Source organism: Labrus bergylta, chromosome 6 (genome assembly GCF_963930695.1).
Source record: "Labrus bergylta chromosome 6, fLabBer1.1, whole genome shotgun sequence".
Classification (NCBI taxonomy): domain Eukaryota; kingdom Metazoa; phylum Chordata; class Actinopteri; order Labriformes; family Labridae; genus Labrus; species Labrus bergylta.
This window is the reverse complement of record NC_089200.1, coordinates 23573605-23599092: the sequence shown is the minus strand read 5'-3', so window position 1 is coordinate 23599092 and position 25488 is coordinate 23573605. Positions and strand designations below refer to the sequence as shown.

The 25488-nt window shown below is 40.5% G+C and overlaps 1 protein-coding gene across 1 annotated transcript in view; it reads left to right on the top strand.

The window, feature by feature from the left end:
- Positions 1–22151, top strand: part of LOC109982509 (receptor-type tyrosine-protein phosphatase F-like) — an 83902-nt gene extending 61751 nt beyond the window's left edge. Inside the window, exons 15-32 of the mRNA XM_065956049.1 lie at positions 1721–1977; positions 2200–2281; positions 3223–3435; positions 3872–4035; positions 5119–5130; positions 5756–5865; positions 7142–7239; positions 7853–7976; positions 8074–8249; positions 8610–8729; positions 8972–9126; positions 11725–12010; positions 13019–13197; positions 13501–13627; positions 14772–14897; positions 17771–17925; positions 19747–19882; positions 21617–22151. Of these exons, the coding sequence (XP_065812121.1) occupies positions 1721–1977; positions 2200–2281; positions 3223–3435; positions 3872–4035; positions 5119–5130; positions 5756–5865; positions 7142–7239; positions 7853–7976; positions 8074–8249; positions 8610–8729; positions 8972–9126; positions 11725–12010; positions 13019–13197; positions 13501–13627; positions 14772–14897; positions 17771–17925; positions 19747–19882; positions 21617–21685 (2589 nt within the window). The 3' untranslated portion in view covers positions 21686–22151. The remainder of the gene's footprint in view (positions 1–1720; positions 1978–2199; positions 2282–3222; positions 3436–3871; positions 4036–5118; positions 5131–5755; positions 5866–7141; positions 7240–7852; positions 7977–8073; positions 8250–8609; positions 8730–8971; positions 9127–11724; positions 12011–13018; positions 13198–13500; positions 13628–14771; positions 14898–17770; positions 17926–19746; positions 19883–21616) is intronic.
- Positions 22152–25488: the final 3337 nt, after the last annotated feature.

Below are 25488 nucleotides of genomic sequence, written 5' to 3'. Positions count from 1 at the left end.
GAGTCTTTTGCCTTATTGCCTAACTACTTACTTGCTTTGGTAATTCTTTTGGAATTTGATGATATAACCATCACGTTATTAGTTTAGTCAGAAAAAAAAGTACTTCTAAATTCATGTGCTATTTTGGCCTCATCTGTCATAACTGCACCATTAATGTTACTTATTACTATAAGTTCTTTGTAACTCTAGAACTAGTTGTTTCAACAATCATTAGGCATTTTGGATTATGGTGAGACTGGATCTAAATGTTGGATGTCTAGCATTCTCCTGCTGTCAGTGGATTAAATGTAGCTCAGAGGTCTGCCAATGGTTTCGTTGCACACTTCCCTCATTGATGACTTTTCTAGAAACACACTGTAGTTAGTCAAATGGGCAAAGTAAATGTAAATGTCATAGATAACAGACGCAGTAGATGATGTGTATTCATTGAACTATTGACCTTTTTAAGGCGGTCGTCACAATGATGTCAAGGTATTAGCTGAAGGCAAAACGAAGCTAAACTAAAGGGAAACATGAATCAACACCAGAGGGTAGTAGGCGACAGGAGTCTTAAAATCACGTCTTGTTGTGTTGTTGGGTGCCAGAATAGAAGGAGTACTAACAGTAATGTCTAGAAACTGAAATTCTACCGTTTGGTAGCTGCACTGCCCATCAACAAAATGTAGCATGTTGCTAACCTCAAGACACAGCTAACATAACAAGAGTGGTTAATGGTTGTTCCAACATTTTCCTGTTTCATTACATGCAAACCAGAAAAGTCATATCAGTAATGGAGTGAGGTTTACAACCTATGCTGTAGATTCACTACATACCAGCCATGCAAGCACAGTTCATCGTCATGATGTAGTTACAGTGTTCTTTATTGACCCAAACCCTGTACAAGGCTGTCTTCTGTCCTCGCCGCTGGCTGGGCAGAACTTCGACCGTACGACAAAAACCCAGTCGTGGTATTTAAAGTCCTGTACATGGCTGTTCACAACATAGTTATAGACCTAAGGACTTGGTCTCTACACCCTCAGTTTGTGTTTACTTAACACATTCGGTTTTACAGCAGTCCTGTCAAATCATCCATTCACTGAGAGAAAGCCTCCAGGTCTGCCAGTTTGCTCCCGTTCTTCCATTATTCCAGTAACATTCTCAGTCCCAGAGAGTCACTTTATATATTCAAAAAGACAAGAAAAGATTTGTTGCAAACAAATAAAGAGCTTGCTAACAATATGCATCTCGACAGACTGAGATTCCACAACGAAGACAGGGGAAGTGTGTTCCATAAGATTTGGGACCCTTTGCTGAATTTTCTTCATGGCAAAGATTCATATTCTGTGTCTTAACTGCACCATCCTGTTGCATGTATGTGCCTTTGTTTTTTCACAGTTTTTTTTTCTTAATAGGAACTGCTTAAGATACGGTCTTAATGTGATCATGGCTGCTATTGCAATAGATGTGCTCTTTTTCTGTTCTTTTAGTTTATTTTCCTTTTGTGAGGGGGGTGGGGGGTAGGTTTTTATTTTTATTTCTGCTGTTTTTTGTTTAGTCTGTATTTTCTATGTTTATAAAAGCAATAAATATATATATATATATATAAAAGAGCTTGCTAGCTAGCCATGGCTATCCTATCCAGTTTTGCCTCCTGCTAAGCCCCGCCTACCAAAAAGGTCACATTGTTTGCTGACACTAAAAAGGTCAGCATTGCAAGTAAGACGTCTCATCCTTCCTCCAGATCCTATACAACCAGCAGAGCGTGGAGGTCCAAGGCAACGTGAAGAAGAAGTTGATCACTCAGCTACAGCCTTCAACAGATTATTCCTTTGTGCTAATGGGCCGAGGGACCAGTGCTGGTGGCCTCCAGCAGCAAGTTTCCATCAGAACAGCTCCAGACCTGCTGAAGGTGAAACCAGTTCAACACCAACAGGATGTTGAGGAGGCTGGTAGAGTGACCATCAGCCTGCCCAGGTCACCTGCTGGAGCTCCTGTCAGGTCTGTTGGCTTTTCTTTTTGCTTTCTGCAGCACCTCCGTTATTTCACAACAACTAAACTTTTTCTCTCAGCTTTGTGGGGGTGGGCATTTACCTATGCTAATTACAGTAGGGGCAAGGGCCAAGAATAGTGAAGTTTTAACATTAAATCCCTGAGTATTGAGTGTGTATGTATGCACAGCATAGTAGGCATACTAAAGGTGTGTCTCTGTATTTGATACAGATGGTACTACATAGTGGTGGTCCCTGTTACCCAGGCATCATTGGAAAAATGGGAAAACCCTGAAGACATGGACATACAGGAGGTGAGTGGGCACGAGGGGTAATTGCTATACTGTGGGGGAAAAGGCTTTTCAAACAGTCACTAACTTGGAACCAATACCATTTTAAGCCACAGACTTGTTATTTATTTCAAGCCTGGGTAAGGGTTTGGTTTATGAAAAAATACACAGGTAGGTGCGCTTCCTGGACATAAAAGAGTATTAGTTTGACGTGCTCTTTGTTTTCTGTGACTTTGAAGTCTTAAGCCGTTTTCACATATACACTCTTGAAAATATCTAGATAATTACAGGAGGACCGCTCCGGAGACTCTCCTGACCTGCCTGTTCACACATGCTCCTCACAGCGGGAGACTATCCCTGTCAGACAGCAGGGGCTGACCTATTGGCTCGAGGTGAATTCTCCGGAGAATATCTTGCTGTGTATCAGCTCACTCGGACTTGCTGCGGAAAAAATACTAGGGGTCTGGCAGGAGAAACTCCGGATGAAGTCCGAGTCAAAAATGTGTCTGTTTGCGTTCACACATACAGCTTGTCCTGGGAATATCCAGATTTTTTCAGGAGTTCTCTGCAAGTGTGAAAGCCTAGTTAGAGAACTACAAGGCACTCTCTTTTGACACAATTAGGCTGCGTTCACACTGCAAGCCTCATTGCATCCGACTTTTTGCTCAGATCAGATTTTTTGTTTGGCTGTTCACATTACTTTTTAAATGTGGCCTGTTTCAGACTCTCATGTGAACTAGTCACGGTCCTGACCTGATCCACATGCGCAAAAGAACAAGAATAAAGACGTTGCATGACAGTTTGAGTAGTCAGAAGACTTTCTGTTCATAGTCCTGGGTTAAGCTTTTAGTCTTTCCTGTTTTATTTTCTCTTTCCCTTTTCTTAGTTATGTTGTTTGTGTTTCATTGTCACACAACGTCATGTAAGGCCGGTTCCCAAGTGTCCTGTTGTCTTCTCTCCTGCAGCTCTTGCAGGCTGGCCCTGACAGCAGTTTGCAGAGAAAGCGGAGACAGAGCCAGGATTTCCCTCAGCCCTATATCACTGCCAAGCTGAAAGATCTGCCCGAACTATTTACTCTGGGTGATGAGAAGACGTACAACAGCTACTACAACAAACCCCTTACTGGCCAGCAGCAGTATCGCTGCTTTGTTCTGGCGGACTTGACTGAACACGAGTCAGTGAGTAATTTTTATTTAACTTTAAGGATGTGAACATGTGTAGCATCTTTAATGTTAGAACTTTACTTGGTTAGTCTTCCCAATTTTCAGAGCCAATCTTGTGTATTAACCCCAGCACCCCCTGAGTGCCCAGACCTGGACTATTTATACCTACGTTTGTTTTGGTCTTACATTTTCTTCAACTTTTTTTTTAAAAATCAGTCAGTGTTATTTGTTTTTACATGCAGTCATCTACAAAACACTAAAAGTCAAATGTAATTATGTCACCTACCTCCTCTTTGTGGAATCATCTCATTTTAAGTGAGTTTGTTGGATGTTTATGAGCCAGCTGGGTCACAAAGCAGAGTTGTTATATTAAGAGAAGTCTCATGTCCTGATGAACTGTTAAGCTGTGATACTGTGAAATGACTCTGGATCATCCTCTGGTCATTTGCAGCAGAGCATGTTTGCCGCCAGCCCGTTCTCTGAGCCAATCATGATGGAACTCCACATTGGGCTGAACCTGCAGACGGACGACCCAGAGATGCTGTGGGTGATGGGTCCAGTCATGGCTGTGATTCTAATCATTGTCATAGTCATTGCTATTCTTCTCTTTAAAAGGTATGTCTGACAGACTGAAGGGCAGAAATGTGTTATTTTTTTAGAATATTCTACAAATACGATCCTCACCTTTTCTCTTTGATTTCTTTATATCAAATCACCATAGAAACCCAGCATGTGAAAAGTGACTTTAGGGAAAATGTTTATAACAGGAGGGGCACTGATATGTATGTGTTGCCTATCAAATCATAAACTCCTTCCCTCTGCTGTTGAAAAACTTTCAATAAATTAACTGTTGTAAATAAGTTTAGCTTCAAAGGCAGGGTTGGTAATTTTTCGAAAAAACTAGCTTGATTTTGAAAGTAGCATTCCCTCAGTGCTCTGTCTACACCCGCCCCCTCCCCTCTGTGCTCCCTCAAAAGCCACGCGCCTCACTTAGGGGACCTCAGCTCATTACTTGCATTGTGTTGAAACTATGTCGTCTCATGTCTCATTCAGCGGTAAGTAAACTCACAGTCTAAACTCCGTTTAACACACAAGGGAAACAAGCAACACCAGGATAGACAATTAACAAATAAGACAAATAAGCAAAAAAACAAAGAATAAACAAACTAAACAAACTAAACAAACTAAACAAACTAAACAAACTAAACAAACTAAATGAACTAAATTAATGACAAGGACCAGGTCAAAAAGACAAAATAACATCTGATTTACTGTTAACTTAAGGCATTTGTTTACTCAGTCAGACTTTTTGACGAATTATGTTCTGTAGTAGTTTTTGGTTGAAGGTGAGACCCTTTCATATCAAATCCCAGCAGTGTGAAAGATGTGGTAGACTCGTGTCTGAGCCAAGACGCTATGTTCAGGTCATTTGGTTTTGAATTATATAAATCATATATATCTTGTCAATAAAAATGAACAGTGCCTTTGGCTTCTCTATCCAGTGTGTTACGAGAATGAATGGCGTCTAGGGGATGCTCATCCTCTAACACAAAGCATCTCTGATGATATATTGTGCTCCATTAGTTAGATTTTTTTTTACTGGGACACTTTGTGGCATACCTGCAGCACAAAACTTAAAATGAATCCTCTCTTTCTCTGTTCCCTTACACTCGGTGTGACTGCTTTCTACGGCTGCAGCAAACAAGAAAGGTAAGTTTGTCTGTTTTTACTTTCCCCTCCAGAAACCAACACTAATCTTAAGCTGTTTGCCTGACTTTAGAGACCTTCTCCATTGTACAAAACATGCAAAGCCATGATATGGGACATTTTGAAAATTAAAATAGCACCAATCAAATATATGTGAATATAAAATGTAGAGTAATGACTATATGAAAGAACTCCCTCTGGATTTGTTGTTCTCAGTTCTTTGTTCTCATAGATGTGACAGCGCTTCCTTCAGCTTGTGAATGTTTGCTCAGAGGCTCAAACTCTGTTTTTTTCATGTGAATCCCTCCCTCTCCAACCGTTAACTCACTCTACCACGAGGGTGGAGAGTGACCGCCTCGCTCACGCAGGGACACTGCATGTAGAGGCAGAATGGTGGATTGTCGTAAAGTACAATTCAACCAAAGGGAAACAAATATTCGGCCTAGTAAGACAAACAGATAAGAAAATCAAATTTGAGATGCAATTCACTTGAGATGATCACATGTGCCGAGTTCATGATTTCTGCTCATCTTCAATCATCTTCAAAGTAACCATTAAAGTATCTTTCCCTACTTAGTTATATGAGTCGAGGGTTCCTGCTCATCATAACTGTTCTTCTCCACCGTAGGAAACGAACATGTCCAGCTAAGGACGAGCATGTGAAAGGGATGAAGGATTCACAACTGAACAACTTCTCAGATCCTGTCGAGTTAAGGAGACTCAACTATCAGACACAAGGCATGGAACTGCACACATACACACACACACACACACACACACACACACACGCAGACACATGCACACAAACACAAACAAACACACCCACACACACACACACCTATTATCCTAGCATCTGCAAGGTCTTGTCTCCCTCCCTATCCAGTGTCTGAACACACAGGTCCAAGAGGTGCTAATAAAGATCTAGTCATGTCTGCAGTGGGAATATTTGTTGCTATAATTATAATTAATTTGATGTCCAGTTCTTTGGATTGAATGTTGCAGTCTAAATTGAGCAGAGAAATGGGCCAATAATTAGCAGGATCCAAACTTGGATTTGAACTGAAAAACAGTTGAAAAACTTTAATAAATCTATTTCATTTTATGTATAAATTAATTAAATAGAAAGCATTACATGTTTATGTTAAGAGTTAGTTATTTCTAATTTCTACTTTTAAATTGTACTCCATTCTCCAACATATAAAGTGTGGGGTGGCTGTGGCTCAGTGGGAGAGTGGGTCCTCTCTCAACCAGAAGGTCGGGGTTTGACCCCCAGCTCCTGAAGCCGCATGTGTGATGTGTCTTTTCGTGCTTTGCTGTCACTCAGTCCTCTTTCCTGTTAAAACTCATTTTGATTCATCAGCAAATGCAAATATATATATTATGGAGCAATGAAAGTGTTGCTGTGCCTCCCTGTGTCTGACAGGTGTAGTGGTAGCTGTTGTGAACTCATTTATGTGAACACAGATACCCAAACACACAGATGTCTGAGTCATAAGCAGTGTGGTGTAATGGTGGCTGAAAAAGTGGGTATACTCTTAATTTTCCCTCCAAAATGTTTTTTTAGGTGACCCGCCTAGCAGAGGATAAACAGCCTCTGCTATAAACAGTGACATGTGAGACTACTCATGCACATTGAGTTAGTACATACTAGTCAATTAGAGACAGAGTAGGAAGGTCATCCAATCACCATCAGGGGAAAAAAATGCAGCAAACTACTGAATATTGTCAATCAATCAATGGTGTGAATCAGAGAAGATTTAGAAGCGGGAATACTCTATGGAGACTAAAAAGCAAGTGTGCATACTCTATAAACCTGCGTACATACCCTGCACCACAACACTGTTCAGAAGTCATTCTGGCATGTGAATGCTGAAGTGAACTGCACACAGACTCTCATAAACACTCACTGAGACTTTTTTTTAAAAACAGTTATGAGTGTACGTGTGTCCTGTCTCAATGCTTAAACTCTGTATTGTGTTATGTAATGAATTTATTACTCCCTCTGTCACTGCAGGGATGAGGGAACATCCACCAATATCTACGTGTGACCTTGCAGACCACATAGAAGGACTCAAGGCAAATGATGGTCTGCGTTTCAGTCAGGAGTACGAGGTAACTCATGAGACACACTTTCAATCAGAGTCAAAGTCTTCTGGTTCATGGCAGCATTCAATTATTTCATGTCTTATAGCTGGGGTAATTTTGTGGGACAAAAAGAGTTGAACCCCAAAAAAATGTTTGAATGTGTTTAGATTAGATCAGAAATTAACAGGATTTGACTAACCCTGTTTGTTTGATTTGAGTTGTCTGCAAGCTAAACAAGCAGAAGATTACAAACTAGAAAAATAAGGAAGCCAGCTTCAAGGTCTTCTTCGCTGGGATCTAATTTAGCACCATGTGGTGGGGTCAAGTTAGTTAAAGGAGTTGTACTTTTTTATTGACCTTTAATGAAACTGATGAATAACTCTTTGGATTTTGACTCATAACAATGCATGCTGGGAAGAATCAGCTAAGTAGTTGTTGCAGTTTTGAGTTACAGTATCTGGCCGATGAGCTTAAACCACATTCACCACCAGAGGAAGCTTTTAAGAAGAGGCAAAGCATTTTCAAGAATTTAACTAAGTCCATCTGCCTCTTAGACTAAACTTTGACATACTCGATCAAAAATTAGGTAACAGTCTCAGACTCCCTGACACCTACCATGTTTGTCCCTTCTTTGTCTTAGTCTATTGATCCAGGACAACAGTTCACCTGGGAGAACTCAAACCTGGAGGTCAACAAACCAAAGAACCGCTATGCAAATGTTACTGCCTACGACCACTCAAGGGTCATCCTTTCACCTGTGGCTGGTAAGAGGCATACAGTATAGAGACATCATGGGAGACTTCTCAAGTTTTATAGGTATTTTTCTATATTTCTATGTATCTCTACTTTGTCTCAAAATAGGAGCTCCAGGAAGCGACTACATCAATGCCAACTACATTGACGGCTACAGAAAGCAGAATGCTTACATTGCTACCCAGGGGCCATTGCAAGAGACGCTGAATGACTTCTGGAGAATGGTCTGGGAACAGAGGACCTGCACCATTGTAATGATGACCAGGCTTGAGGAGAAGTCACGGGTGAGCACGGATGCAGATAATCTTTGCTTATTTATGCCGAATTGTTTTTTTTATTTTCCAATATGTAATTCTGAAATTCACATACAAAAATTGGATACAGCTAAAAAAACAAATAGCAATAAACAAAGGTCAAGATTAGTGAAACTTCTAATAAATATTTTTGAGGATATAAAGATAAATGTAATGCTCTGAAAGAACCTTTCGTGAAGACCATGAACAAATGCACCGACGAGTCAAAGCTGGAGTTACTGGCCTGCATTGAGTTCACTCATTTGAAATTCTGCTGCCTGTGCAACTCCTAAACTTGAACAATGATGCTACTGTTTCTGAAGAAAAAAAGTGATGTGTTTGTGTTTGCAGGTGAAATGTGAACAGTATTGGCCCAATAGGGGCACTCTGACGTGTGGGATGATTCAGGTGACCATGCTTGACACTGTGGAGCTTGCCACTTATACCTTACGTACATTTACCCTCCTTAAGGTGAGCCACTTCCTGTTGATTGGAGATGGTATTTTTATTTGGTTCATGCCTAATTAAAATTCACTTTTACACATTCACTTTCCCCCCCAAAGAGTCATTTTAAATCAATGTTTATTCACTTTGTAGAAAAGGGAATTACCAAGTTTCTCTAAATGTTTTTGATGATAACTACATAATAAATTTTCTGTGTTGAACACCCTTTTTATGGATGATAAAATGTGTAAATGTGTGTGCTTTACCAGAATGGGTCAAGTGAAAAAAGAGAGGTACGACAGCTCCAGTTTATGGCTTGGCCTGACCATGGAGTGCCTGAGTATCCCACCCCAACGATTGCCTTTCTACGCAGGGTCAAAGCCTGTAACCCTCCAGACGCTGGACCAATGATAGTCCACTGCAGGTAAACTATCCTTGACGTTAGAAGGCCTTAGTATGCTTCAAAGTTCCTTTTAAGTTATTATATATGACAGTCTGAATATTAATGCAGAAAAAAATCAAATACACCCTATTTAAATAATTTATATTGCCAAGTTGTGACTTCCTAAAATGAAAGTCTCACTCCATTTGAGAGTCCTGTCTTCACAGTGACAGGACTCCTTCAGCTTGTTTTTCGTTTCTCACAAAGGCTCAAACATGAGTCAGGTGGTTCTTTTTGATGTGAATCCCTCCCTCTAACTTCTCGAACATCTGCCACCACACAGTGGCGATTCTCGAGTCTGCTGGGGCCCTAGGCAATAGTTGATCAAGGGCCCCTCCAACAACTATCATTTCAAACAGTGTCAAGATGCTCACCCTCTTCCAGTGATTTTCATTGACAAACTTTAGTTTTCACAAGAGTAATACATGACATGCTAAGCAGGGCAATGAGAGGGAGTGCTGTCAGATTGGGCCCAACTTGGGACGTTTCCTCCTGTCATTGCAAAACAGTGAGTAGAACTAAAGGAGAACCAGCCGACTCTATAAACAGAACATTTCTTTGGCCCAAAAAGGATTACACCATAATCAACTTTCAGATTGATATTTTGTCACTTAAAGTTTGTTGCAGAATCTTGTTTTCAGATGTAAATTTGCATATATCTGCCTTGCTGGTGAAACAAGACAGAAGGGGTGGGGGAAGTGTGGAGACAGGAGGGGAGGGGGAGGTGGGATGAAGTAAGTGTGTCTAAAGAGCAATTGTTTCTGCTCTGAAAGTCGCATAGTTAACCCAAGCGGCAACCTCTGGTCTTGAAAAATGAAGCCAATGCGGAAGTGCAAAATCGAGCAGTTCGTCGAATGTCCACTTGAGGCTGACTCCAGGAGTAGCGGAAGTCACAAACACATGACTGGCAAAAAAGCTGTTTTTACATCATAAATAAACATGTTTACAGCCTGGTACAAAAACAAATAGGCCTGATTACTTATTGTCATCATGGGCACACACTGTATAGGGGGGTGAATTTTTTAAAACGGCTTTGACAACAACGTGTTAGCCATAGCTTGGTGCGTAGCTGACATGATTGACATGTTGGCGCGATATAATGATTTGTCAAGAGGTTTAAAACCCGCCACAGCTCCAGCTCTCCGTCTGTCGATAGGTTGACTGAAAGTTAGGCTGAGACAGGATTTCCAGCATGACGGTGGCTGCAGATGAGTTTTCGGAGCCCCTTGCCGTAACAGATTACACTCACCGCTGTCTCACTATGCCTTTATTGTCTGTGTATTTAATTCCTTTTTTGTTCTTCCTCATGTTGACAGATCTGTGGTTATTCCTTCATATTACCTTGTTCAAGTGTTTTCTCGTGAGTTGCTCGTGTATGATCTGTCTTTTCTTTGTTCACCCTGTCTTTGAGAGCTCATCTGGATTTGTTTGCGGATTGTTGGAGTTTTGTGTACCGAATGGGCTAATTAAATATCTGCCTGCTTTTATATGCCCCTGTTGGGTCTTTCTTTGGAATCCATTGTTCTGCATTTGTGCCAATACTAACTGGCCACAGATATGGATTCAGAAGACTCAGGCGCCCTCCATGCAGCTTTTCATGACCAGGAAGAGCACAAAACCGTCATGAGACCTTGCTGAACGCTGTCTATGGAGGCATCTAAGTACTTAGTAGTAAAAAGTAAAAAGACAGGCTTCCATTGGCTTCCATTGAAGCTCAAAAAGTGGTATCCAGCTTGAAATGCCCCTTCTACTTTATAATGTCACATCCATTGTCTGCCCAAATTAAGCTATCTCTGTCTTTGTAGCCATAATTGCATAGTCTTGCAGTTCCCTTACATACTTAGACTGTACAGACACATGCAGAAAAGATGGATTACAGTGGAATTCCTATAAATCTTCTATCAATTAGTTTTTTGATAGTGGCAAATTTTATATGGAAAATAGACTTGAGCTTGTATAGTGCAATTCTATTCTTTTGACTACTCAAGGCGCTTTAACACCGCACACTAACCACTCCCACCTACATATTCACACACTGATGGTAGATGCTATGTAAAGTGTAGTATTGACCAATCCATTCATACAGATTCACATGCCACTGACGCAGGCGTATGTAACCAATCTGGGGTTCAGTGTTGCCCAAGTGCACTTCAACATGCGGTTGCAGGAACTGGGGATCGAATCCCCGACCTTCCGGTTGAGAGTTGACTGACTCATCTTAAGAAAAATGACCTCAGGACACTTTACAAAAGGAGCATGTGTTGATTGTACTTTAAAAGACCCACCACTAACTACCATGAACAAAATGCTTCCTCTGAGAAACATCGAGTAGAACCAGACTCAATGGTGCAGACAGGAGAGACAGACTGGGAGACCTACACAGAGCTATACAATAAGATGGGAAACATGTCAAGTTAAATACATGCACAGGCAACCACAAAATTAGCTTGAAAGCTCTAGTAGAGTGCAGTAACACAATCAGGACTTTGCTGTCATTTAAGACTATATGAATATAAAACCATGTTGGTGTCACATTGATGAACAAATTATTAACAGTGTTTTCTCTTTGTTTTCTGTCAGCGCTGGTGTGGGGAGGACTGGTTGCTTCATTGTGATAGCAGCTATGCTGGAGAGAATACAGCACGAGAAGTCTGTGGACATCTATGGTCACGTTACATGTATTAGAACTCAAAGGAATTACATGGTGCAAACAGAGGATCAATACATATTCATCCATGAAGCTCTGCTGGAAGCTGTAACATGTGGAGTCACGGACATCCCAGCCCGAAACCTGTATGTCCACATACAGAATTTTACCCAGATTCCTCCTGGAGAGACGGTCACCACATTGGAACAAGAGTTTAAGGTAAACGCCTTTTTCTTTTTGGGTTCTTACCTCTGTAACCCAGGTTACGTTTTCTGTGCTGGTATTCGTTTTTTTAGTAATGAGGTTGTACATTCCTTGTCATTTGGATTATGTTTGTACGCCTAATACCCGTTATCACCGGGGGGGGGGGGGGGGGGTCCGTACCGAACCGTGCCCAAGCATGCTTCACTCCTAAAGCTCAGTTCGTTTGACGGATCCGGGCTCGAGCACGGTACACTACCTTGGCCCTGGTACGCTTGGAAGAAGTGTGCTTCAGCACGGTACAGTTCATGTACAAGCACAAGCAGGCAGGTACATAAACACTGACACTGACTGTTCTGTCTCTATCTGACTATCATGACTCAAAATAAGACACACAGTCAGTAAAGTAGCTGTCATGTTCTCTGTGTTGTTCTCCGATGTGAAGACGAGGACCCGACAGCGAGTCCCTTTTTTTTCTTTCTGTTGTCTGCCTGTTTGTAAACTGAGCACACTTCATGTGTTGTATTATGACGTTAAGTACAAGAGGTTACCGTGCTCAGGCCCGGTTAGTCCTGGAGCAGTGTGAGTGCAGGCCATCGAGGGAATGGGGGGAGGGGGGGAATCGAGCTTAAGCGTTGTACGGGTACGAGTGTGAGTGAGATGAAAAAACATTTCCCTGGTTTAATCCAGTGTTTCTGTGGTAAATGTTTTTTTATCGTCCAACTATATTTCAATAAAGCATTACCTGAGTATTATTTACAAAAACCTTTCATGAGGAAATCAAATTAAAAAAACAAATTAAAGTTAAACTATATAATATAATTAACTTTATTTTAAATTAGAGCTTTTGTTCCCTCTGCCCTGAAACAAACTTCATATCTCACATATTCCACAAAGACTGATGTTATTACCCTTTAAAGTGGGCAGAGGAGGACACTGGCACACGTGGGTGTAGAGAAGCTTTAACTTCTTCCAGGCTGATGATTGGTTGTCTTCAGAGACCTGTTCTCCTCTCTGTCCTTACAGAAACTGGCCAACCCTAATGCACATACCTCAAGATTCATCAGTGCCAATCTACCATATAACAAATTCAAGAACCGCCTGGTGAACATCTTGCCTTTTGAATCCAACCGTGTCTGCTTGCTGCCAATCAGAGGGGTGGAGGGATCGGACTACATCAATGCCAGCTTCATTGATGGATATAGGTGTGTCCACAAAAAAAATTCAACTCAGAATATGAAACACAGGAACTAAGAAAAAGAAGGGTGTCCTGAAGCAAAATGTAGGGGAACGTTAAAATCAGGATTGGCTCAACTTAAGTCTGGGGGGGGGGGGGGTTCTTTGTCAGCTGATAGCAGGAAATGTTAACTAGAGTTTCACTGATAAATTGGTGTCATTGATAGGCCTGTCATTATTTATCTTCTATTAGCTTTCTTTTTATAGCAGTCAAATTAAATTCTACTATAAAACCAAAGCTAACACAGACATTTCTTTGACATCATTTGCAGGCAACAGAAAGCGTACATCGCTACCCAGGGCCCGTTACCTGAGACCACGGAGGACCTCTGGAGAATGCTGTGGGAACAAAACTCCACGATTGTAGTCATGCTCACCAAACTACGAGAGATGGGACGGGTAACATATCACTGTCACTACTTCAGTTATGTTAATTAATTAAGTTTAAAACAGCATGCTATTCAAATGGACCAGAACCAGAACCTTTAATATTAAAACTTGTCTCCTAAACAGTTATGACGTTGTGTAAAAAGGAAAAACCAAAGCAGAAAGTGATTTGCAACATTCAAACTCCAAATCTAATGCAAAAGACGACAACAATATTACAACATATCAAATGTTGAAACTAAGAACACTCGTTTTGGAAAAGTATATTCCATTATATTATATATAAAGTATCTTTGAGAGAGAAAGAGAGGGAGAGATAAGAGCTGAAGGTGCCAGTTTCCCTGGTAGTCTGAGCCTATAGCAGCAAAACTAGGAGCTGGTCTCTACACCAGATCCAGCCCTAACTATAAACTTTATCAAGAAGGAAGAGGTAGGGTAGCATGGGCATATTTTGGTCATAGCAGGAAATTAAGAGTCTTAAAAAAAGCAACATTGCCCCAGGAAAAAAACGGTTTGCATTGTTCTTGTTCGGCCTTGTCAGTGCCCCCTTGTAATAACATCATAAAGTGAGGCCCGGGACCGTTTGAGAATCACTGCATTTATACGATCTTTGATATAAACTATAAGAGAGCTTAATGTACTAAAATCACACGCAAGAGACCGGCTGACAGAGAATTAGAAGAGTATCAAGTAGAGGCAATTTACCACTCAATAAATGACCACAAAATTAAGCTTTAACTTCAATATTTTCTAAAAAGTTTCAATAATGGTTTTGACACTGCTAAATAAAACTGAACTTACTAATTGAGTAGTAAAGCACTATCCTAATCTAATCATTTAAAGCGCCACATGCAAAATGTGCCGCTGAATTATACAGAGCTTCACATCCTTCCTCTTGGAATAAAAATTCTGCACTCCAGTGTTACATGGACAGTGATTGATTTCTACAACATAAACTCACCGTTTCTGCATCCCAGCATGTAATCCCCACGACTCTTTGCTGACCACGAGCCACTGATTTGCTCAACCATTGAAAGGAGATCATTTCTGCAACTGACAGAAAATGTATAATCTACCACGGCTTCACTATTCTATTTGTTCCATATCAATGATGCCCAAACTAAATCTTGATGCATTTACTCCTTCACCTCTTTAGGAAAAGTGTCATCAGTACTGGCCTGCTGACCGCTCTGCACGCTACCAGTACTTTGTGGTGGACCCCATGGCTGAGTACAACATGCCTCAGTACATCCTGAGGGAGTTCAAAGTCACAGATGCAAGGGTAAGTTCTTCTCAGCGAAGCTTTACTGTTGTTGCATGAAGTAGCACTGTAGGAGCATGGCTTCATGGTGTCTTTTTTTAATTGAAATGGCCAACAACCTAATGTAAGATATTATTTTTTGGAAATGGAAATATTTGTGCTGATATTTGTACAAGAGTTTAATATAAGTTTTTGTTTCTAATGAGTAGAGAGTGTTCGCAGCAGAAAGCGGCCGCCTGGAGAAAAAACGCAGCACCCGGCGTCTAAGCGCTTCTTCTTCAAGTTGAAAATCTTTCCAATTTTCAAAAGTTCTGTTGACGTCACAATTTTGCCACCTACTGATCGTGTCGTGTACCCACATCCTCTTTGCTCCGTGTCTGATCGGGTAAAAAACATGTAGTAAAAAGTAATGGAGCAGTGTGGGTCAACAGACTGTTGTCAGGGCGCTGGTGACACAGTGGTTTGTGCGCGCGCCCCATGTTTGGAGGCTATAATCTTTCAAGTGGGCGGCCTGGGTTCAAATCCAGTCTGTGGCTCCTTTCCCGCATGTCATTCCCCACTCTCTCTTTTCCTGATTTCCGACTCTATCCACTGTCCTATCTCTCAATTAAAGGCACAAAAAAAAACAAAAAAAACAAAAAAAAAACAGACTGTTGTCATGGAGACAGGATGTCACAGTTTTCTACCCAGAAAAAACTGCAGGTGGACATGGGGCCTAAGGCAGGTTTTTTGTGTGTTTTGTGCTGGCAGCACCCAGGACCTCAGTTTCAGAGCGTTTCTCACTTGGGCTTATTCTTTGTTGCTACGTTACATGTTTTCCTTTATTCAAGGGATTTTCACCTTGTCCTGGCATTAGCAGCAGCTCTGGAACTGGAAATTGTACACTGGAATCAGAAAAACAGCAGATGTTGTACATTGTAGCCTATGTTGTTTTCATATTTTGTAAGCAAGATGCTAAGCGTTGAAAATGCTGAAATGCAATGGTTTTGTATTGAAAATGTGTGCTGACACAAGCCCTAACACATAATAAAAGTTCAAATTGAAGGATATTTTCTATTACACTTTGAGACAAAAGGTGTAAGTACGTGTTTTCATGAATTAATTCATCTTGATAATTTTGAGGATATTTCATTTACTTCTGTCAACCAGCTAAGGGTCATTCTTCTTTTAGGATTGTGAAGCTGTTTTTAAAGGGACCTAACAGCAGCAGAGTTATATTTGGATTGGAGCCAACCATATGTTGTCAACAACTGTTTGCTAGATTGCAGTGTGCATCTGTTACGTATACAAATCATGGTCACGTCATCTTTATTGCCTTAAAGTGATGTACCCATATAGCAAGGAATTTGTGGGCTGTACCTTCTAGCAGGATATAAGCAATGTGTGAAGATGAAGATTTGGTCAGCATGGGTCAGCCATGGTCCGCACTTTGTAAGCCATGTGTGTTTTGTTTCAGTGTTGTCTGACCACGGCTGAATAAATGGAATCTATCTTTTTAATAATTGAGATTTAGGATGACCAGAATATGTCTGATTGGACTGATCACTGTAGATTAAACTATACCAGATAAATGCTTTGACAACAGGTTCCAAATGAACAAGTCTTTTTAGAGTTTAGAGTGATGATTTACTTTGAGCCTATGATTAAATCAGCTGTAATCTGTGAAAAGGGTTGATAGTCTCACATCTAATCAATTTGATTCACTAATTTCTCAAATCTCTTTTCAAAAATAACATTTCTATATGAAATATATTTTTTGGCGACTATAACTCCTTCAAAGTTTGTCTTCTTGGTCAACATCTCAGCCCAAACACTAGCCAATAGCTGACGCAGCCAAATAACCTGTTTTAGATATCCAGACAAGGAGCAATGTTGCCAGAAAGACGGAGGGGAAGGAGAAGCTCTTTAAAGGTTTCAAGAACAACAGACATTGATCCTGAAGTGATGTTGCCACAGGCCTCCTGTCCTAGGCCTACAAGCATCACTTGGGCCCTCATTCATCAACAGTGCACAGAAAGTGTTCTATGAATGAAATTTAGATTGTGCATAAGTACAAAAAAATCTGTATTTATCAAACATTCGGAGGGCGATCGTACACACATCGGTAGGTAATCAGTGTTGATGAATCCCACATGTTCCTAACCAGCAGGCTTGTGCACGTTCCGGGACATTTGAATTTAGAAACGCCCCCAATTAACCATTTATGGTAACAACACACCTCTTTAAAACCACGTTAATATATTTACCTCCCATAACTGTCACAGCGGTTCTTTAAAGGTTTTGAGACCAATTTCTGTTTCAAACTAGACAAAATCCTGAATTTTGTGTTTTTAATTAAAGAAAACTTGGAGTATGCATCTAAGCTGAGATTGATTCAGGCGGGCTGTGACACTCCTAGTGCTTTTTATTTGTAGTTTTAAAGTTTTACTGTTAGATTCTATGTGTAAGCATGGTCAGACCTGTGCTTATATTTACCCACATGTCTAAGTAAAAGTACAAGTTGAGAAATTTCACTCTTTGAGTGGGAATGTTCTTACGCACTCACTACGCACAGATCCATGAGTACGCACTGCTGATAAATAAGGGCCCTCTGTAATGAGCTATGATGACATACTAGAACTTGCATACAAAAAAGTGGAACGCACGTCTCGGCAGCTGCCATTTTAGTTAAAACTGAATTCTAGAGGTTTAAATATTTTGAACTGCTTTATTTATATACATTTCTGACTATTTTAGTTGACTAAAAAAGCACAGGTGACACTCCTGTGTAATGTGTATCCACCCTTTCCTGAACCCCACCACGACCCCTAAATGTCTCCTACTGTATGTGAGCCTATGATTGTTATGGCCTATGACCTACAATATCTCTCTCCTTTTTCCTGTGTGCTTGTTAGGATGGTCAGTCAAGGACAATCAGGCAGTTTCAGTTCACTGACTGGCCAGAGCAAGGAGTGCCAAAAACAGGGGAGGGTTTCATTGACTTCATTGGCCAAGTTCATAAAACGAAGGAGCAATTTGGACAAGATGGACCCATCACTGTGCACTGCAGGTAAGTGTTATTTTGTGCAACTATGGTAGTGACATAGAATTAGAGATCGCTTTAACCTGATGTGTGATTAAAGTCCTAAATGTTACCATTTCATTTGTCACTCCTTGGGATTTTGTCCTTTTCTGCACAACATAGTTGAGTCGCGCAGCATCTCTCGCTGCCGCAGTGATGGAATATAACAACACCACTAGATTTCTGAACGGCTCAATTTAATTTACAAAACTCCAAGACAGTTCAGTTTGACATTTAAATGTAATATACACCTTCAGTCAAACGGAATTCAAATATCACCGAAATTACTACCACCGAGGAGCTTGGCTAGAGGTGCAGATAATCAGACTGATGTTTGTTGGCCACTGCATCACTACAGCTGGCAGAAGAATATTTGTTATTGAGAGTGAAATGCCACTGACTCTGCTCAATCCCTTTGCACCTTTTAGAAAAAGCTAAAGCTCTTTTATGGATACCTACGACCTTAATAATGATCAATGATGATGGTTGCTGAACAATGGATTTCATATATTCATGATGATGATGATGGTTTTGTTTGATAACGATGAGTGTTAAGATGGTTTCTGTACTGATGAGCACTCTCAAGAACAACCTTCGATGTTGTGCTTTGCCTCTGTGTTCTGCCTGTCAGCACCTGTGTGATCGGACTCAAAGCTGATCGTTTTCACTTCCTGACATTGTTTCCTCTTTTCTAGATCCTCGCGTGTGTTGTTCTTATTCTCTGATGTACGTCGCTTTGGATAAAAGCATCGGCTAAATGAAATGTAGAATTTTAAAAACAAAATTGCTACAGCATTAATAATTAATCACAACAAAAAAAAATATAACAAAAACAGCACTTACAATAAAGATAATGATGATAACAGTAAGAAGAATAAGAGGTTTAAAGTGTGCATACTGGTATGTTTAGAAATTGAGCGTAGCGTTAGTTCAGGCTGGCCATGGAGTCACACTTTATTATCACGCCAGAGTTCGGTTACAACGTTATTACGCAAGCCGCCTCAGCAGATGGCCAGCTTCCTATTGGCCAAATAGTACGTATGCACCCTTATTTAAACTGCTCTAGCTGCCTACTCTTTGCTTCTCCCTCCGCAAGCCGCATTTGCGTCCCTCCTCTACCCCAGCTCCTCCTTTTAAACTGTTCTGACTTAATCAATGTCATGCTGCTGTCTGTTTGGGGTTTGCACGAGAAGGGCAGGAATGTGTGCTGTTCCTGCTTAATGCGTTCCACCTAAGCACGTGGAAGGACCAGAAGATCCCAGAGCAGAGCCATACCGCCAAATATTAATAACTGCAATAAAGTGTTTTTTCTTGACAAAGCGGTCCTAACTGAAATGCACACGTACATACACTCATATTCATAACATTATTATTTACACAGATATCAGTTTAATTTTCAATAAATTGCATTGATATTGTGATATATATTTGTTTCTGTCCTATCCATGAATCTGTCTTTTCGGCCATCTTCTTACATTTCTTTATGGACTGTTAGAAGACATGTTTGGATCCAGCTCACATGTAGCTCGCTTGTTATTCAAAAGATCAGAAGCATTAGAAAGAATATATTCCACGTTTCTTCAAAGACCAATATCATGGGAGGCTTATTGTTATTGTGTGCCTTTGCAGTTTAGTGATCTTGTGAATATCCTTTAAAGAGTTTCTGAAGTTCTGACTTTATCCAAACTTTAAAGGCTTATATTTGAGTAGCAGTAAGTTTTCTGTCCTCTGGCATATATTTCATCTGAGCTTGAGTAGTATATGTGTTTGTGTGTGATCAAAGAGTCTAATAACGTGATCGTCCAACAGTGCGGGTGTTGGGCGTACTGGTGTGTTCATTACCTTGAGCATTGCCCTGGAGAGGATGAGGTTTGAAGGCGTGGTTGACCTCTTCCAGACCGTCAGGACTCTACGAACCCAGAGGCCAGCCATGGTGCAGACAGAGGTATGACATGCACTTTTAAATTCAGCTTAGGTAATCAAGGTCCCTTTTTTGTGATTGATTTGATTCTGCCATCCATTTTTAAACCACAAAGTGGTGCACCTGCTCCTTGCAAACAGGACTGTGCTGCAGAGCGACAAGCTGCAGGCACGTGAAGTCCAGGTGTAGAGTGAGGAAAGCACTCTGGCCTCTCCAGAGCTTCTTTAACTGTACGGACTGGTCCGTTTTTCAGAAAGCAACTAACAACATAGACGGAGTGTTTCCTGTCCTTATACCGAGCCATGAAACTCAGTGTAACCAAGAAACTGAAAAGTCTGCTCAGGGAGAAACAATTGTAGACTTTTTTTTTTATCTTATGCTGAAATTAGAAAAGCAGTTTGATCTGAAGTTGCAAAACTCAAATATAAAGAAAATATTGAATACAAGTTCCATGAGGCTGATCTGAAAGTAATGACAGGTCTGCAAAAAAAAACAATATTACTGTGACCTTGAATGGTTTTACTTTACTCCCTAATGAGTGAAATAGTTTTATATGAGATTGAACAACATTTGTAAAGTTGCCAAGGACACCTCTGCTTTTGATATCGATGTACCCACAGTTGCTCAGCTTTGTAAACAGACTAGTGTGAGTAAGAGCTCTGGTCCTGACAACACGAGTGGCTCAAGTCTTGTGATTTGTAACTAAGTGGTAACTTAATTTTCCAAGTTATTTTTACACTTTCTCTTCAAGCGTGTAAGTGTAGACACAGTCCACCATTGTCCCGGAGGCTAAGTGTAGTAAACCCAAAACCTTAAATGATTTTGGACCAGTAGAAGTTACCTCTTTGGTGATGAAGACCTTTGAGAAACTAGTAAAACAGGAGATACAAAAGCAGTGAAGGTCAGTTAGAACTACTTCAGTTGGCTTACAGGGTGGGTAGAGGTGTTGAAGAGGCATCATTAACTCTGCTACATTTTTTAGTTCAATGTCTGGAAGTCTCTAAAACTCGTGTTCGGCTCCTGTTCATTGATTTCTCCCCACGACGCCCCAGTTCTATTTTCCTCTCTGTCGCTTGCGCCAACGGACAAATAACGAGGAAGGAGGGGGGTGTGACTGTCGTGTCTTTTTGCTTGCTTCTAATCACCTTTGGCGTCTCGCATGATCGCACGCTGGCTGTCCACACCGCATCCGTTAAATACTTAATTCTTTGCTCTGCGAATTTTAGTTTCCCCTCGCTAACATTATAATATCTAGTTCTTTTGTACTGAAGGAGGAACAACTGAAGTGTGGTGCTTTGTATTTAGGAGCTGTTGACTCAAATCACAACACTCAGAGGCTCGTCAATAAACGGCTCGCTGTGAGCTGAAAGAAAGTTTTTCTCCGGTGTTGACACAAGTCAAAGCTCATCATTTCAAACACAGATGTGGATAGTATTAATGCACCGTTATCTCCTCTTTGTACAACAAGCTAACGAGCTCTGTTGAGTGAGAAAAGCGAGTGTCAGTGCCGTGTAGAGCCCCCTCCCTCCTCGTTCTTTGTTCAACACGAGCGACAGAGAGGAACATAGAAACGGGGCGTAATAGTAAAAACGGCGCACCACGTTGCGCTTCTTCATGGCTGCGTTGCTCACGGGCAGATAGGACACTCAAATAGGAAACAATAGAATCAGGCGGATTTTCTCACGTGCTGTTAGGACAGGCTGTGATAATCAATGTGAAGTTGAGTTTAAACAGAACTTAATATTTTTTTGTCACCAGGACCAGTATCAGCTTTGCTATCGGGCAGCTCTGGAGTATCTGGGAAGCTTTGATCACTATGCAACATGACTTCAACAAGAACCCTGAGAAGAGGTCTGTGTTGACCCTGATCCATATATGTGAAGCTCAGCTCCTCCTGTCCCTGCGGCCTAACGCCCTGAGGAGGACTGATGAGAGGGTGAACACAGCAGGAGGCAGAGTAGATCAGAGGAAACGTTGAAGGAACTGGAGAACCCCTTGCTGGACTGGAACCAAGATTCTGCAACCTAACAAACACCAAAACCTCCAAAAGAAATATTCCCTTCAGCCATGCGTCATTTGAATTATTTACCTCATCCTCTCATCACTCACCAGTTTCTTTCTCCAGATAGCAAAAACGTTCTTTCTGAACTTTAGTTACATTCATAGTTACTCAGTTTTATGAATATATATAATTTATTATGTAACAACACAGTCATCATAATATGTCTCATTGAAACTTTTAAAAGGATATGTATTTCCAACATAATGTAGAAAATATATTCACAGCTGCTGATTATTTGAATTTGTGCCATCGATATAATAATCTAAGAAAGGTTTTACGCATCATATTCTTCATGTTTTACTCTCTCCTCCAAATGTTAACTCAGGTATACTAACTACAGTCTGCTCTCTGCGTTTAGTAAATATGTTTGACAACATGTAATACTGATATCATGGCCCATGCATGAAAAGAAAATCAGTGATGTCATCAGGGAAGAACTCTAACACGGCATTTTCCTGTGAGGTGCTTGTAAAAATAAAGCACTTTATTATGTTAGTTTAGTTTCTAAATGTTAAAGGATGAAGCCATCTTTACTCCTCATGCTCTTTTTGTCAACAACTTTCTTGCAACACAACACCAATGTGCTAGTCAGTCCGTAAATACTTTCAGAATATGTCTATGACTTTCAGCACAAAGTTTTATTTCATGCTACAAATGTAGAGTTTGAAAAGGGCTCATAAATCAAATCCAGTTGAATTTTAAAGACTGTAATGGCATTACTTAAGGTCAAGATTTGGTCAAAATAAAAAACAGTGAGACACACTGATTTGTTTTTAATTTAATGAAAGAGAGGAATAAAATTTGAAAACACATTTTATTTACAGTTTCATTTGAAAGTGGGATAAACCCATTGCTTATTTGAGACTGCAGATTGGTTTTCATTCAATCAATTATTTCCTTTACAAAACAGCTAACTATGCTTAACTTAGCTGAAAATATTTTAACTTCTCCTCACAAGTTACCAGATTTTTTAGACACATATTTCATCTTTTACAAAATGAATTTACTTTTGCTGAAAAACCCAATTATGATCAAACAATCAATAGACAATGCATTGTTGTTTCATGGACCCATTCGTTCCACCAACATGATTCTGACTTAGCTTTAGGGAAGAGATTTATAATTACCATTTCTAACATCACAACGTTTCGTACATGCCACCTTCTGCATACATGGCTTTGCACAGACGGGTAAAACAAGCGGATCAACTAGATGCCCATTCATTTTTATATCACCTCAACTATTTATCAATGTGTTGCACTGGGACAGACTTGCAACTGACACTTGGCCACAGTGGAGGATCTCTATGGATGCAATGCCCAGGTGAGCAGGTTTTGGAAAAAGTAATGTTGCAGGTTCGTACAGTGGGGGTGGGGGGGCGGGGGGGGGGAGTTGTGGGCTATTCATTGGTTTTGTGTATTTGTTAATAAAGCAGATGAAAATTCTTAGAAACTTAACGTTAATAAAGTTCAATTATTGGATTTTTTAATAAAGAAATTGTGGCTTTCTTTTCACTTTGTATCCATGTGCAGAGCAGGTAGAAAAAAATAAAGAGAGTTGGGAAGAGGGAAGACCTTTCAGCAGCAGAGGCACGCCCCATGAGGAAACATTGACAACCTGCAGGGAGATCAATCTGAGTGTGGGAGCCCTTTGGTCTGGTACTCTGACGACTGGCAGCATGTGAATGTGCATGAATGGATTAGTTAATGCTGCAATGAAAAAAGGTTGTGAACCACTGGATTAGTTAACACCAGAGATGAGGACAGTTCATCAAAAATATAACTCAGTTAGCAGTTAATCTGCGAACAAAGACGTTAACTTTGATATCAGTTAATCCCATTAATATTTCACTTTAGCCGGTATTACCGGGAAATAACAAAAACATCAGCTTTTTGCAATGTCAATAGATCTGAGATCGTAAGAGGCCAGGAGGTATTTAGAAAACTCAAAATTACACGTGTCTGTATTGAAAATCTACAAATAGCCTAATAGACACTTTTTGATACAGAATCACCTCCGCTGATGGCCCGTCCACCCACACTGATAATGTGTTTTCTCATTATCTCATCAATTAAACATCTGATGTTCTGTGTATATCACTCATGTTATACATCCCTAGAAAGCTAGTAGTACTGATTTTGACCTTGTAAACCAACACAGCAGCCACACTGTACACATCTGTCAGACCTCTGACAGACAGACTAGTCTTTCTGATTAATTTGTCTTATAGTCTTCAGGTCTATTGTTCTCTTCAAGTCATAATATTCCAACAAAAACGGGTTCTGCTGGGGCGTTGGTGTCGCAGTGGTAAGTGCGCGTGCCACATGTATGGAGGCTATAGTCTTCCAAGGTTCGAATCCAGCCTGTGTCTCCTTTCCCACATGTCATTCCCCACTCTCTCTCCCTAATTTCCGACTCCAGCCACGGTCCTATCTCTAAATAAAGGCACAAAAAGCCTCAAAATAAAAATCTAAAAAACAAAAAAACATGAAAGAAAACGGTCCTGCAGGATCAGCAAAGATCCCCATGATCCAAATACAGCATTAATATCTAGAATAAATAAACATCTTTCATATCATTTTGGTGATTTTCAAGCGTAAATGTTAACTCGGAAGTGGCTAAATGCAAGCTTACAGGTCATTATCCCACTACATAGCAACCTCTACCATCAGTGTGTGAATGTGTAGGTGTGATATGGGGTGTAAAAGAGCTTTGAGTAGTCAGAAGACTAGAAAATAAATATACACGCTCAAGTCCATTTATTATCATTACTTTGAAATAAAACAGTTGCTCAGATTTGGGATTTTAACATGACTTAAACCAAAGAAACCCAATTACATTTGGGCTTCCCAACCTCAGGGGTGCCGAGTCACATCCCCTTCCAGAAAGGGACGTGGTCAGACACAGCTCACTTACTTTTAAAGCTATAGACACAGAAATAGCCTTTTCTGTGCAGGGCTGAAATAGAGGTTTATTGGCATGCTAAGATACAGGTGGATTTTTAGTGAGAAAATGTAAACACATATTTTGGGGACCTCTGAGACTTATTTCAGCTGGTTAAAAATAAGTACAATATGTGAGCTTTAAACCTAGAGCATAACAGTAGGACATGACAACAACATTTGGGCTTCCCATTCTGAGTGTGACGTCAATAGCTTACGTGGGAAACATGATAGTGTTCCAATGTTATGCGACAAAAACTGCCGCTATTCCCATTGAAACATCAAAGCCAAGCAGAGCTAGCACAAGCTGTGCTAGCAATCCTTGCATAAGACAAACACTAAATATAACCAGACTAAACTTCCATCAGCTAAAAACATAGCAACAGAAACTGAAGCCTCTCTAGCAATGTTCTGGCTGCAATAACAAATTGCGATAACAAGTGAAGAGATTTTGGAAAACAACAAGAAAACGCCAAAATGTTTTCCAGCATTGTGCAACGTGTGGATCTGAATTCCTTTGGTATCAGCGAATGCAAGTCTAAGATGGAAGAGCTGCAAAAGAAAACGTAGACCTGAAGAAAGGACATGGCGATTTAAAAGGGAGAGTGCTTGAAGCAGAACGATAC